Raw genomic sequence first — 15,439 nt, forward strand, 5'->3', positions numbered from 1 at the left:
TGGTCTTTTATGTCCCATCTGCTTGCACCCAAAGCACTGGACCTGGTTGGAGTAACCCCGTTTGTTGAATCGGGCTGCCTGCCCATGGTTGGTTGCTGGCGGTATAGCGGGGGTACGTTGTGCTGGGGGGTGATATAGGTTGGTGGTTGGAGGTGCTGCCGGTTTGTATTCCACTCGGGCAGGGACCTTGGCTGCTGTCTGATCGAGCTTACGGGCATCAGTGTATTCGTCAGCCAGACGAGCAGCTTCATGGAAGGTAGCAGGTTTACGGTCCCTGACCCACTCTCGAACTCCTGCAGGTAATTTGTCAAAGCAGTGTTCTAGCAGGAACACTTGCAGCACCTCTTCCCCAGTTACCGCTCGACACCCTGTCATCCAGTGGGCTGCCGTGCGGTGTACCCGGCATGCCCATTCCACATAGGAATCACCAGCCTGCTTATTATTGTCTCGGAATCGCCTCCGGTATGCCTCAGGGGTAACAGCGTACCGGGTCAAAAGGGCATCTTTTACTGTCCGGTAGCTAGTGAGTTCCTCCTCTGGGATGGCCCGAAAAGCTTCACTAGCCCGGCCGGATAACTTCCCAGAGAGGATAGGAACCCATTCTTCTGCGGGTACCTGGTGTAAAGCACACTGTCGTTCAAAGTCCGCCAGGAACCCGTCTATCTCTCCTTCAGTCTCAATAAAGTTTTTAAAAGCAGCAAATGGTACCTTTTTCTTCCCATTGTTATTATGGGGTACCTCTGCTGCTGCAGCTCCGCTTCTCTGGAGCGCCTGTTGTGCTGCTACTGCGGCTTGTACTTGCACCACAATATCCGCTGCAGGGTTGGGGCCAAAGTGTGCCAGCCTTATCTGAACTGCCCGGTTAAACGCTATTTCCTCGGGTGTTAGATCCAGCAGGCCAGGCACATTAGCTATCTCCCTTCCCTGTGCTGTATCCATCTCTACCAATATAGCAATAATCTCTCTTTTCTTGAGATTGCTCGCTGATCGTCCTCTGCGCTCCAAAATGTCTTTAAGGGTAGCACGCCTTAACTCCTCATATTGCATTTCCAATCCGGGGTGTGTAGCTGGCCTTCAGGGCGGTGGGATTCATCCCGTCGCTTGCCACCAATTGTTACGACACTCACCGCCTGGAGAGTGAAGCCGCCGTTTAGTCGATAATCCCCTTTCTCCAGAAATGCAATTCCAGCATAACCGATCATAAAACTCCCGACCGGAGCATACGAATGCGGTAACTCTCGATCAGCAATCCATCCGAAATCCTTCCACAGCTAGAAATAAACTAAAACGCTGTCCCAATAGTCAATCCCTCCACAAACGAGACAAAGCTCCGTTTTGAAGGTCAAGCAGAATGTGTTTAATGGGGGCTACCTGCCCAGTATTTATGCAGGTCTCCACCAGGTAGACACTCCCCTAGGGGACCTGGTGGAAGACTGTAAAATATTTTAAACAGTAGCCAATCGCAGTGGCTATAACACAAGCCCTCCCCATTTTACCCATAATACATCTCTTCCTATCCCGGAGATAATTAGGGAGAAACCTAATTAACTCCGAGGATAGGAACCATCGCCATTTTAAACACAAACACACAAAATGCAATAAAATACATAAAATCCGAAGTACCGAAGATATAGTGTTCGTGCAACGTATCCCCAGATAGCCTAAATCTGAGGGCATATTCCTGCCGAATAGCGCTCAGATCCGAAGTACACAGTCCAATCGCCATGGAGTCAAAGTCTCTCATAAGTCTTTCGGTGTACGAATGACTCCATGGGACGGCCATCTGGGTAAGTTCATACGGATGAAGAAAACCCCCGAATGGAACAGGGTTCGTATGCCTCCAAGGGAATAGAAGGGGAGACGGCCGTCTCCAGCGGTGTTCGGTAGATAAAGAGTCCGTTTTTAGATCCATGGGTTTTGCACCGAACACCGCTGATTCGCCTCGTGTCCAAAATGGCCGCCGCCTCGTGGTCGGCATACGAACGACGACCACCCGTACGAAATGGAATGGAGAGGTGTTTGCGGTTAACCACAGCGTTCTACTTTGTGGTCAAGGTGTTAATGAGCCGCACACTCCTCTCCTGGGTGGCCGATGTTCGGTAGTTTTACTCGGTACTTTAGGAAACGAAAAACCAACAGCGTACGGACAGGAAATCCACGAATCCAATGGAAACAGATGAACCCGCAATACAGGTCTATGCAGCAGGGTTCGTCACATATGCTATTAAGTATTGTCTAAGTACAAATAGGATAGTAAACACCCTTTATAAGAAATATGAATAAGGGTGTTACTAGTAGCATATACAAGTTTAGACATCTATATATCTGGGGGTATATAAGATGAGTACGTGAATGAGTCCCAGATACGGTATATATACAAAGGGATATCTGGGGAGATAATAGCAGCAGACCCCAGATTGGATATATACATCAAAAGGGAAGCTAACGATATGGTGCAAAGATACACTATGCCCCCTTCCCCAATTATAATATCCCAATGTAGTTACTGTCAGGTGTGAAGCCAGCTATAAATGCCCCATAGTATACACCATTAGAGGTTATTAAGCACTGTGTATGATAGGAGTATACTGAACCCATCAGGAATCCTGCTTAGCGATCGCACATCAGTCTCTGTCTGTACCCTCCTATCCTGATCCCATTAACATCTATTTAGGAAGTTGGTCCTATGCTAACTACCATCACTATCGCTCCTTTCCTTTCACTCTATATTCACACTGTTCACTTAATACTTTTTTGGCTGTCTTGTCCTCTCATTAGGGATTTAATAAATTATAGTTCTGTTTTCGCTCTTTTCAAATAAAGGTATTTTTTAACCGATTACGGACAGAGCAGTGTCTCTGAGGATACCCATTCCAGTCTTTCCTTCCTGAGTTTATTTTGGGTTATGCCCTGAGTATCCTACAACCATCTCCACTCTGTTGAAAGGTTTCCCCTCTCAGCATTGTTGTAAGTTTCTTTGTTCTAGAACTCCAGGCTCCCTCTGTTTCCTTCTGGGGCAGGAGGCTTCGTAGACTCCTCATTCTAGAGCACTAGGCGTTGTTCTAGAGTTCCAGACTCCTGTATTCTTTGTTCTAAGGCTCCATCGATTCTCCAGGCTTGCTAGAATTAGTGTTACTAAAAATGAGTTGGCATCTCTCGCCTTGATTGGAGTGTTCCTTTAAATTCGAATTGATACCAAAGTATCAATGAATAGCAGTAGTATTTCTACAACTGACAGTATGCCCCTAGGAACGCTCAATAAAACCACACGCTGTATGAAAATCTAACCGGTTTCTTCTGTTTGAAATGTATGTACCCCTCCAGATCAGAGACGGGATTGCAGAGATAAGCCGTAAATGTTCTACCCTTTGTGCTTCAAGACGGAGTACTGAAGAAATGGAACGAGAAACAAATTATTCTGGATAGAAAATTCTGTCTTCAGAACCCGTGAAAGTGTTTAATTTGTGGGAAAATAAAAATGAATTGTACCGTTTTACTTGAGTTTAATGGCTATAAATGTGAGCAGGTACAGAGATCAATGGCTTTAAACGGACAGTATAGTCACTAGAACCACTACAGCTAATGTATAGTATACTGCTTGTGTGTGCACTGTATGCACCCAGACAACTTCAGCTCATTGAAGAGGTCTGGGTGCAGTATCCCAATTGCACTTAGTGCTGCAATGTAAAACATTGAGTTCCAGATGTTTACATTGCAGCTCTAAGTCTGCCCACACAGGCTGTCTACCATACAGCCACTAGAGGGCTTCCTGAACCCAAACGGACCTTTGGTCTGGTATCTGCATGAGGACAGCCAGCGTCTGATTTTTCCCCATAGGAAAGAACAGATTCAATGCTGTCCTATGGGGAGTCTAATGTGCGTGCGGCATTTACCGCGCATGTGCATTAGCACCTACTTGTTGTGGGACATAGTTGCTGGGTAAGATAAGTAAATAAAGGATTTGTAACCCTTTATTTACTGGGAGGGGGGAGTGAAAGTGCCAGGAATACAGCTTTGTATGTAATATCCCTTTAAAGAACTGTCACTTCTCTGGACAATATCCCAAAACCCAGAAACAGCCAATAGATCATTCCACTTTTCCTGAAAGGCCACAAACGAAAATAAAAGATTTAGCCGGTTACGTTACAATCTAGTACAGTCCGAGCACACAGTGCAATTGAGGAGGAGGACAGAAAGCTTGGGGAGATTTATCAAGTGTTCTAAAATGCTAAAAGTGGTGGAATTACCATGGAAACACAGTAGCGCATCCAGTTGGTAACTCCAACCCTTTTACATTTTTTAGAACACAACGCTTTGATAAATCTCCCAATTGTTTCACCTCATACTTGTACCCTAACTGTGATAGGAAAGGGAGCCATATTTCTCTCTATGCCTATTGCCAGGCGCAGAGGGTGGAGCTTATGGCAATGATTGACAGTGCGCCAAGATTTTAGAGGTAAATACAGCATTGTGAACATTTAATGGCATTTTTTAGAACGTTTTGCTAAATTTAGGGGATAAACAGAATATTAAATATCCAGGAAAGTGACCCTTTAACATACAGCGCTACAAATCGCCAGGGTTTGGAGCAATATCCTACTCAATCTGCCCCAAAAATAAAATAAAAATTACCCAAAGCTCATAGAAGAGGCAACAAAATCCAAAATGAAAAATGTTTAATATTTGTTAAACAGAAAATAAACACTTTAGAATTTGTTTTGTTTCCTTGTTATGGTTTTGTTTGTTTTGTGCAGTGTCGCTTTGTTCCAACATATATTATTTCCTTATTGTTAAACCGTGTTTGCTCTATTTCCGGCCACGGAAAGCGTTGTATATTAATAAAGTACATTCACGTAACACACGGAATATGAACATTTGATTTTTATTTTTACTTAACATTAAAGGATACGTGAGAATTATTAGTGTGATTCATTCTGCGCATCACCGAGACGTTTTCACGAAGCCCGGTGCGTACGTCTGAGGATCACAAGATGAGAAATAAACTAAACAAACAATCTAATAAAATCTAATCACAAATATCGCACAAACCGCACTGGTGATATTTTAATATTTTACAGACACACAAACAACGTCAGGTGACCAAATGCTTCATTATTAAAAAATAAAAGAATAGATATCACTATAGCCCAGCCAGGCTATGTTCCCAACCTGCAATCTTTCGTCAGAGCACGGATTAACCCTTTGAGGGACACTATAAACACTAATTAACCCTTTGAGGGATACTACAAGTACTGATTAACCCTTTGAAGTCACTATAAACTCTGATGAACCCTTTGAAGGAAACTATAAGTATTGATTAACCCTTTGAGGGACACTACAAACACTGATTAACCCTTTGAGGGACACTATAAACACGGATTAACCCGTTGAGGGACACTATAAATACTTATTAACCCTTTGAAGTCACTACACTGATTACCCCTTTAAAGGGACACTATAAACACTGATTAACCCTTTCAAGTCACGATAAATACTGATGAGCCCTTTGAGGGTCACTATAAACACTAATTAACCCTTTGAGGGACACTACAAACACTGATTAACCCTTTGAGGGACACTACAAACACTGATTAACCCTTTCAAGTCACTATAAACACTGATGAGCCCGTTGAGGGACACTATAAATACTGATTAACCCTTTGAAGTCACTACACTGATTAACCATTTAAAGGGACACTATAAACACTGATTAACCCTTTGAGGGACACTATAAAAACAGATTATCCCGTTGAGGGACACTATAAATACTTATTAACCCTTTGAAGTCACTACACTGATTAACCCTTTAAAGGGACACTATAAACACTGATGAACCCTTTGAGAGACAGTATAAATACTGATTAACCCTTTGAGGGACAGTATAAACACTGATTAACCCTTTCAAGTCACGATAAACACTGATGAGCCCTTTGAGGGTCACTATAAACACTGAGTAACCCTTTGAGGGACACTACAAACACTGATTAACCCTTTCAAGTCACGATAAACACTGATGAGCCCTTTGAGGGTCAATATAAACACTGATTAACCCTTTGAGGGACACTACAAACACTGATTAACCCTTTCAAGTCACGATAAACACTGATGAGCCCGTTGAGGGACACTATAAATACTGATTTACCCTTTGAAGTCACTACACTGATTAACCCTTTAAAGGGACACTATAAACACTGATGAACCCTTTGAGAGACAGTATAAACACTGATTAACCCTTTCAAGTCACTATAAACACTGATGAGCCCTTTGAGGGTCACTACAAACACTGAATAACCATTTGAGGGACACTATAAACACTGATTAACCCTTTGAGGGACACTATAAACACTGATTAACCCTTTGAGGGACACTATAAGCACTGATTAACTATTTGAGGCACACTATAAACACTGATTATCCTTTTGAAGGACACTATAATTACCCTTTAACCCTTTGAGGGATATTATAAACACTGAGTAACCATTTGAAGTCACTATAAACACTGATTAACCCTTTTGAGGGACACTATAAGTATTGATTAACCCTTTGAGGCACACTATAAACACTGATTAACCCTTTGAGGCACACTATAAACACTGATTAACCCTTTGAAGTCACTATAAATACTGATTAACCCTTTGAGGGACACTAAGTATTGATTAACCCTTTGAGGCACACTATAAACACTGATTAACCCTTTGAAGGACACTATAAACACTGATTAACCCTTTGAAGGACACTATAAACACTGATTAACCCTTTGAAGTCACTACAAATACTGATTAACCCTTTGAGGGACACTAAGTATTGATTAACCCTTTGAGGCACACTATAAACACTGATTAACCCTTTGAAGGACACTATAAACACTGATTAACCCTTTGAAGGACACTATAAACACTGATTAACCCTTTGAAGTCACTACAAATACTGATTAACCCTTTGAGGGACACTAAGTATTGAATAACCCTTTGAGGGACACTGCCAGGCTTTCCTGCAGTGGGTGAAGCATAGCTCTGATTGGCTGGCTGTGTGTGGGCGGGGCTCAGTTTGAAGGTTCTGTGAGGAGGGTCCCGCGCTTTGCTCAGTCTCTCCTGGTTGGCTGGCTGTGTGTGGGCGGGGCTCAGTTTGAAGGTTCTGTGAGGAGGTTCCCGCGCCTTTCTCAGGCTCTCCTGGTTGGCTGGCTATGTGTGGGCGGGGTTTGGTTTGAAGGTTCTGTGAGGAGGGTCCCGCGCTTTGCTCAGTCTCTCCTGGTTGGCTGGCTGTGTGTGGGCGGGGCTTGGTTTGAAGGTTCTGTGAGGAGGGTCCCGCGTTTTGCTCAGGCTCTCCTGGTTGGCTGGCTGTGTGTGGGCGGGGCTTGGTTTGAAGGTTCTGTGAGGAGGGTCCCGAGTTTTGCTCAGGCTCTCCTGGTTGGCTGGCTGTGTGTGGGCGGGGCTTGGTTTGAAGGTTCTGTGAGGAGTTTCCCGCGCTTTGCTCAGTCTATGCTGGTCGCGGAGAGAGAGGTTGGCAGACTGTGTTTTCCCGCGCTTTATTCCGTCACCTCAGACATGAACTTCATCAACCTGCCCGCCACCAGCCCGAGCTCCCCCAGCAAGATCCGGGGACAGATCCAGGTCAGTCCCTGCTATTATACCGAGCCAGGCTGCATGATGGGAAATGTAGTGCGAGCTTGGCAAGTACTGTAACTAAACAGGATGATGGGACTGTCAGTCCGTGGGTATCTGGGATTGTTCCTTCATTGCATTGTGTGAGGGATGATGGGACTGGCAGTCCATGGTAATCTGGGATTGTTCCTTCAGTGCATTGTGTGATGGGATGATGGGACTGGCAGTCCATGGTAATCTGGGATTGTTCCTTCAGTGCATTGTGTGATGGGATGATGGGACTGGCAGTCCATGGTAATCTGGGATTGTTCCTTCAGTGCATTGTATGATGGGACTAGCAGTCCGTGGTAATCTGGGATTGTTCCTTCAGTGCATTGTGTGATGGGATGATGGGACTGGCAGTCCGTGGTAATCTGGGATTGTTCCTTCAGTGCATTGTGTGATGGGACTGGCAGTCCATGGTAATCTGGGATTGTTCCTTCAGTGCATTGTGTGATGGGATGATGGGACTGGCAGTCCGTGGTAATCTGGGATTGTTCCTTCAGTGCATTGTGTGAGGGATGATGGGACATATAATCATTTTCCCATTTCATTGGAGTTAACAATCTGGTTTATTTCCTGTTTGGGTTTTGTACCCAAAAACTTGGATCCCAGGTCCCATTAATGCACAAAAAACTCATTGTCTTATGTGGCATTTCCTCCCCTAATTATACACTGGGAGGCTTTTTTAACCCCCCTGAGGACAAGTGACACGTCATGATTCCCTTTTATTCCAGAAGTTTGGTCCTTAAAGGGTTAAAGAGCATATCCTTCCCGGGGATTGAACTCTCAATGCGCGCCTCGTGGTGTCCGGTCCCGGGGATTGAACGCAGCGCGCGCCCCCTCGTGGTGTCCGGTCCCGGGGATTGAACGCAGCGCGCGTCCCCTCGTGGTGTCCGGTCCCGGGGATTGAACGCAGTGCGCGCCCCCTCGTGGTGTCCGGTCCCGGGGATTGAACGCAGTGCGCGCCCCCTCGTGGTGTCCGGTCCCGGGGATTGAACGCAGCGCGCGCCCCCTCGTGGTGTCCGGTCCCGGGGATTGAACGCAGTGCGCGCCCCCTCGTGGTGTCCGGTCCCGGGGATTGAACGCAGCACGCGCCCCCTCGTGGTGTCCGGTCCCGGGGATTGAACGCAGCGCGCGCCCCCTCGTGGTGTCCGGTCCCGGGGACTGAACGCAGCGCGCGCCCCCTCGTGGTGTCCGGTCCCGGGGACTGAACGCAGTGCGCGCCCCCTCGTGGTGTCCGGTCCCGGGGATTGAACGCAGCGCGCGCCCCCTCGTGGTGTCCGGTCCCGGGGACTGAACGCAGCGCGCGCCCCCTCGTGGTGTCCGGTCCCGGGGACTGAACGCAGTGCGCGCCCCCTCGTGGTGTCCGGTCCCGGGGATTGAACGCAGCGCGCGCCCCCTCGTGGTGTCCGGTCCCGGGGATTGAACGCAGCGCAATCACCCCCAATTACAACCTGTTCATTTGCGTTTTTTTTTACCTTGAACATTAGTGTAACCCTTCATTTGGTCTGTTAAACGTGTAAATTGTGACTCTAAAAATGTTGTGCTAAACTTGTCTAATTCTGTTAGCTTGCTTAAAGGGACACTCCAGGCACCCAGACCACTTCTGCCCATTGGAGTGGTCTGGGTGCCAACTCCCACTACCCTTAACCCTGCAACTGTAATTATTGCAGTTTTTTTTTATAAACTGCAATAATTACCTTGCAGGGTTAACTCCACCTCTAGTGGCTGTCTACTAGACAGCCACTAGAGGGCACTTCCTAGTTTCTAGCACAGGTTTCCTGTGCTAGAGCGTCGCTGGACGTCCTCACGCTGTGTGAGGACCTCCAGCGTCGCTCTATTCCCCATAGGAAAGCATCGAAATGATTTTTCAATGCTTTTCCTATGGGGAGACGTAATGGGCATGCGTGGCATTTCCGCACATGCGCATTAGGTCTCGCCGGCCGACGTAATCACCAGGAGGAGCGTCGCGGAGACAGCGGCGAGGGACATCGCCGCTGTCCCAGGTAAGTGACTGAAGGGGTTTTCACCCTTTCAGTAACTGGGGATTGGTGGGTGGGTGGGAGGGAGAGGGACCCTCCAGATCGTTTTTCTGGCACTGGAGTTTCCATTTAATAAACTCCCAGTAAGTCTGTGGCTCATATGACAGAGAATTGAGCAGTGAGACTTCAGAGGCATAATCTATAGACAAACCGCTTCATTACGCTAAACTTGTTTTGTGATTAGTGATCTTACCTAAAACTTGTATTTAACAAATATATTTTGTAAGATGTGGAAATCCATACACCCATGTCCTTGGCGCCTCCATCCTGGCTCCCTGTCAATCATTCCACCTGGCAGTCGGCAAACAAAGGTGGAGCTGCTTTAATGCGCAACGTTTGTTTAGTGAGAACCCAGAGACAGACCTGGTTGATTCAATATTATCACTACTTTGGGTTATTCAAAGTCTGGGTTTGTGCAGCATTTTAGCCATTTAGCCGATATTTGCAATTCCTCCTCTAACCATTTCCAGTTGGCTTCCTATGGTGACAATGTATAGTTTGCATTATTAAACCGTAATATATAAATCTCAATGTACAGATGTTGAATAAGCAAATTACTATTTTACTGTTTAGCTGTCCATATGTACAGAATAATTCCCACCTCCAGTCGGCTGTGTACATTTGGGCGTTGTCAGCACACAGTGGCGTCTGTGTCTGCTTTGTTCACTTTAAACGTGTCTGACAGCTGCCTGCAGATGGGGAAGAATTATGGAGTCCAGTACTGCCATCTAGAGGGGTATGGGTATTACTGGTTCTGCAACTAGACCAAATCATGACTTGGAAATATAGTTCAGTTCTGAAAGGGTCGGTAATAGCAAGCTTTGTAATGAGACATTGATATATAGGTGATTTAAGATGTGGAATAATTTACTTACATCATGTAAATTCTATTTTGCAGGTGATATTTGGACCAATGTTTTCTGGTAAAAGGTAAGTTCATCTATGTGCAGTTAAGGAAGTGGCAGAACAAAACTCCAGTGGTATTGAATTGATTTCTGAAGTAAATTTGATAGGTGTGGGGCTGAGAGGGACATAACGTTTGGTGGTAATGCTTTTATTTCCAATAATGGGAGACTCTCTTAACTTATATCGCCAGCATCCCTATATCAAACCGTTTTCAGGAAATCTTTCTCCACATCTCACCCAAAACCAAGGAGTGTGTGCCAGACAATAGCTATTTATACCATAGTGTGTGCCCAGTCCATAGAATTTCACCACCTTAAAGCGGCACTGTCATGCCGAACTTGCCTTCCCTCAATCTCTTCCTCTTCTCCCCCTCTCTCAGGATCTGTTCTCCGTTTCTTCCTGTCTTCTTTAGTTTTCTTTAAAATCATAAGACAAAGTAGGGACTCTTTGCCTTATGGAGGATTCCTCCGCTTGACCAGCGGAGGATCAAAGTGTGCTTCATTTCCGCTGGTCAGAGCAATTTTCCCATAATTCTTACCTTTCCTCTGTAGACTAAACTGCCGAATTGCGTTCTAAGTGAATGAGAACAGTATGTTCGTTTGTTTTAGAACGCAATTCGGCACTTTGTTAGTGTCGGAATTTCATTCGAATGAATGAAACTCCGATCCTATTTGTGTTATTGCTGCATCTTGCAGCCACTTAGTAGATAACTCCCTAATTTCCACGGTATTAGGGAGCTATCTACTAAAAGGCTGAAAGACCTGAATTGGTCTTTCAGCCACATTTACTAAGTAGATTAGTATTAGTAAATTATGCCCCTACTCGCGGTATAGCGAGTAGGGGCATTCGGGAGATTTTATTCTCCTTTATACTATCATGGGGGTCATATTGACCCCCATAGAGTGGGGGGGGGGGGGGATCTTGGGGGGGCTTATGAAGTGGCGGGGAGCACAGCTCCCTGCCGCTTCTATAGTTACATATTACAAGGAGGGAGCTGCCGGTAGCTCCCACCTTGTAATAGACTAAACCAGGGGTAGGCAACCTTCGGCTCTACAGATGTTTTGGACTACATCTCCCATAATGCTTTTACAGCCATATTGCTGGCAAAGCATCAAGGGAGATGTAGTCCACAACATCTGTAGAGCCGAAGGTTGCCTACCCCTGGACTAAACGAACACCGATATTCAGTGTTGATTTGTTCGTCTGATTTTTCTACTCATTCATTCATCTGTCTGACGAATTAATGAATAGATGAAATTCCCGTTCGCATGTCCAGGTGTTTATATCTAAATATTGGGACAATCCACCACCCCACCTATTCATGAATGCCTTCCTAGCGTAGTGTGTGTGTTTCGGGTCTATGGAGGAAATGAAATATTCACTATTCGATCAGGGTACCAGATAGCCACAAAATTGGCATGCATGGACCTTGTTTAGATTGGAGGGGCACACATCCGTACCCATCATCTATGGTATAAATAGCTATTGTCAGGCATGAGACTTATCTACATTTACACTACAGCCATCTGAGTATTCCTTTCTTACTGAGGGACAGCCCTTTCATGGATGTGCCCAATTACAAATATTACTGCATGTTTCACATTCTTCAATGTGTTTACTGTTTTGTTTTCAAACTGTATTGGTAACATGTCTTGTAAATAACGTACCGGGGAAATGTGCAATAATATCATGGAGTTATCCAATAGGGCCAACTTAGAATAAGTACTATGGTGTTGACTAAAAATACCTTTATTCTACTTGAACCCCCATGTTTAGTCCTAGATTGTAATTGCTATCAGTTACTCATACCGTGGTCACACACTTTATGAAAACATTGTCTACTTGGTATTAGTCAACTTAATTATTTTATTTTGCTTGTTGTACATTGTTACAATATGTCATACTATATGTAACTGTGAAAACATTTGATAAAATAGACAATTGGTAGAGCAGTTCACGTAGTATGTATTTATTTATTTTTAGCACAGAGCTAATGCGCAGAGTCCGTCGATTTCAGATTGCTCAGTACAAATGCATGGTGATCAAATACGCAAAGGACACACGTTACAGCAAAGAGCATCTTTCCACACATGACAAGTGAGTTATACATCCATGTTACAATTTCTAATCTACCCAGCAGACTAATACTTTCCTTGTTACAAAGGGCAGTCAACTCTGCTGCAGATATTGGCTTTTAAACTGTCACAGGGTAAATTCTACTGATAAACCTTCTACTGTAATGTGTACTATATAAAATATACATACTGCACTAACCAGTTCCTGATATTAATGGATCTTGCATGAATAAGATTAGACTTCTGGGATTTATATAAAAATGAAAGTAAGGTGTAAATCAACCAACGCTAGAACACTCCATTAAATGGAATGTATTTGTAATAGTCTGCTTCCCAGTTATGGTTACTGTAGCTATTTCCCATACTTTGACAATGCACATTTTTAACAGAAACACAATGGCAGCAGTTTCTGCATGCATCCTGCAAGATGTTTCTAAGGAAGCGCTGACCTGCAGCGTGATTGGAATTGATGAAGGGCAATTTGTAAGTATCTGCTGTTATATTAAGTAAATTACTTTTTGTTCTGTTCCTTAACCCTTCTTGACTATTCACAAATTATCTGTCTGCAGTTCCCTGACATTGTAGACTTCTGTGAAGAAATGGCCAATCAGGGGAAAACTGTGATCGTGGCTGCCCTGGATGGCACATTCCAGAGGAAGGTAGGCAGAGTATGAGCACTGGGCAATAAAAGTATAGCCTTCCTATAGTCAGTTTAATCTTGGGCTACTTCATTTGGCTATGACAAATTAAGTATTCTTTCTGGTTTATCTAGGCGTTTGGTGATATTCTGAATTTGGTACCATTAGCAGAGAGTGTGGTGAAGCTGAATGCAGTCTGCATGGAGTGTTATCGGGAGGCTGCTTACACCCAAAGATTAGGAACAGAGAAAGAGGTATGTTTTGTTTTTTTCCCTGTAGCCTGTTTTTTATGAAAATTTGAATTCCTGAGGAGGCATGTTTGATGCATGGTGGTGCAAAGGAGATGTTCTACCTTTAACTCCTAGCAGAGTTTACATTGCAGGGTTAATCCAGCCTCTAGAGACGCTTCTGCAACGCTGAATGCGAAAATCGCATTTAGCATGCAGAACGTTCTTAGGAAAGCATTGAGAAATCTGAGTGGGAGAAAAGTTCACCAGTGCTGAGGGAGACCGGCACTGGGTTAAGGTAAGTACCTGAAGGGGTTTTATCCCCTTCAGCACCAAGTGAGGGGGGGGGACCCAAGGGTTATAGTGTCAGGAAAATGAGTTTGTTTTCCTGACACTAGTGATCCTTTAATATACATAGTACTTCTCTCCTGTAAGTGCAGGCTTGTGATCCATCCCAGTTTTAATTTATGTACAGCATTATAAACAGTGTATCTTTAGTTCTGCCATCAATGATTAATTGTAAGACCTTTTTAATAGTGAGAATTCGTATTCTTTAGACTCATCACAATTTCTCTAGAAACCTACTTACCCGGACGGGTCCATTCCACTCTAAAAGCATAGATTCTCAAGACATTTTTAATGTAGCCATTGTGGTTGGGGTGTCATAACCAAATACTAAAAAGTGCGTTTTGGCATGATTCCTAGCTTTCATTCTAGGCTGTCTCTCTTGACATGCTACATGTACAACTTTCAATTAGTTTTATTAGCTAGAGGACAATATTCAACACCAAACGACAATTATTTTCAATTACTTACCTATGCCTCATATCTTTGTTTAGATCTGCATTAATTTTGACACTGGCATAATGAGTAAAAAAAAAACCATTGGCTTGACTGATCTAACCACTCTTACTTTATTTTTGTGCTTATTTGATAAACGTGATGTAAAACACTGAAATCTAGAATGACTGACATAGCTGGCTTAACATGCTTTAACTCAGTTTTCAGAAGATCAGCATTTATATTCAGGAAGGAATACAGTATATTGGACAAACCAATATATTACAACAGTGTATGTTGTGTATGTACTAGGGTTAGTTTGTTCATACACATTTCATATTGTTTGTTACAGGTGGAGGTCATTGGAGGGGCTGATAAATACCACTCGGTCTGCCGACAATGTTATTTCCAAAAGCAGACCTCAAGTGGAGGCAAAGAAAACAATCAACTTCTAAATGTTCTGGACACTACCCCCTATAACAATATTTTAAAAAGAAAATCCCAGCGGACACCACTGGGCACGCTACCACACTCACAGAACATGGTATCCTGACCCAATTGTACGGTCTCTGCTACGCCTGTACCTGCTTTATTCCACGTGTATCATACTGCAACTTCCCAAGTTGTATTGGGCTACAGCTCCCATAATAACAATCACTGTATATTGAACCACCTGTAGGGAACCTGCAGCCAAACATGGTCATTGGGGTTGGAGAAACAAAATCTGATGGGAATATTTAATAATGTGCTTTTTAATAAACTTTTTATTGTAAAATTTTCTCCAAGGGATCATACATTATTGGGAAGACAATAGGTTTAGTTTTATGTAGAGCTGCTGATGAAATTGCTTTGGAAGGTTTTAATACTGTAAACTGGGCAGAGCAGCCCTTAGAAGAGGAGTCTAATTTAAATATTGAAATGAACAGCCCTAGAGCAGTTAACTTGATGCAGTACTTTGTGAACTCTCTTGTTCCTTCCATTTGACAAGTGCAGATTCCAACAGACATTACCACTTTAAAAACGATCCTTGTAATACCACCCAGCTGTCAGACACTTGTTCCTGTTACTTCCGGGTTTGGTTAGCTCAAAGGAGATAAATGTAGGAGACTGCAATTGCCCAGAGCACCT

The 15,439-nt window shown here is 44.0% G+C and overlaps 2 protein-coding genes across 2 annotated transcripts in view; both read left to right on the top strand.

Annotated features, from left to right (window-relative positions):
- The window catches only part of LOC134610475 (uncharacterized), a 52,898-nt gene extending 48,107 nt beyond the window's left edge, over nt 1-4,791 (top strand). The window contains exon 7 of the mRNA XM_063453444.1: nt 3,325-4,791. Within this exon, the coding sequence (XP_063309514.1) occupies nt 3,325-3,356 (32 nt within the window). The 3' untranslated portion in view covers nt 3,357-4,791. The remainder of the gene's footprint in view (nt 1-3,324) is intronic.
- A 2,552-nt stretch (nt 4,792-7,343) lies between these two features.
- TK1 (thymidine kinase 1) lies at nt 7,344-15,089 on the top strand. Its single transcript, XM_063456351.1, has 7 exons — nt 7,344-7,610; nt 10,584-10,615; nt 12,575-12,688; nt 13,056-13,149; nt 13,236-13,325; nt 13,439-13,558; nt 14,664-15,089. Exons 1-7 carry the CDS (start codon nt 7,479-7,481, stop codon nt 14,862-14,864), a joined length of 783 nt encoding a protein of 260 aa, XP_063312421.1. The 5' UTR covers nt 7,344-7,478; the 3' UTR covers nt 14,865-15,089.
- The last annotated feature ends 350 nt before the right edge of the window (nt 15,090-15,439 follow it).

The sequence above is a fragment of the Pelobates fuscus genome, chromosome 5, assembly GCF_036172605.1.
Source record: "Pelobates fuscus isolate aPelFus1 chromosome 5, aPelFus1.pri, whole genome shotgun sequence".
Classification (NCBI taxonomy): domain Eukaryota; kingdom Metazoa; phylum Chordata; class Amphibia; order Anura; family Pelobatidae; genus Pelobates; species Pelobates fuscus.

Coding starts and splice junctions, on each gene's coding strand:
- TK1 (XM_063456351.1), top strand. CDS start 7,479: ATGCTGGTCGCGGAGAGAGAGGTTGGCAGACTGTGTTTTCCCGCGCTT. Junction 12,689..13,055: donor CATCTTTCCACACATGACAA/GTGAGTTATACA, acceptor CATTTTTAACAG/AAACACAATGGCAGCAGTTT. Junction 13,326..13,438: donor ATGGCACATTCCAGAGGAAG/GTAGGCAGAGTA, acceptor TGGTTTATCTAG/GCGTTTGGTGATATTCTGAA.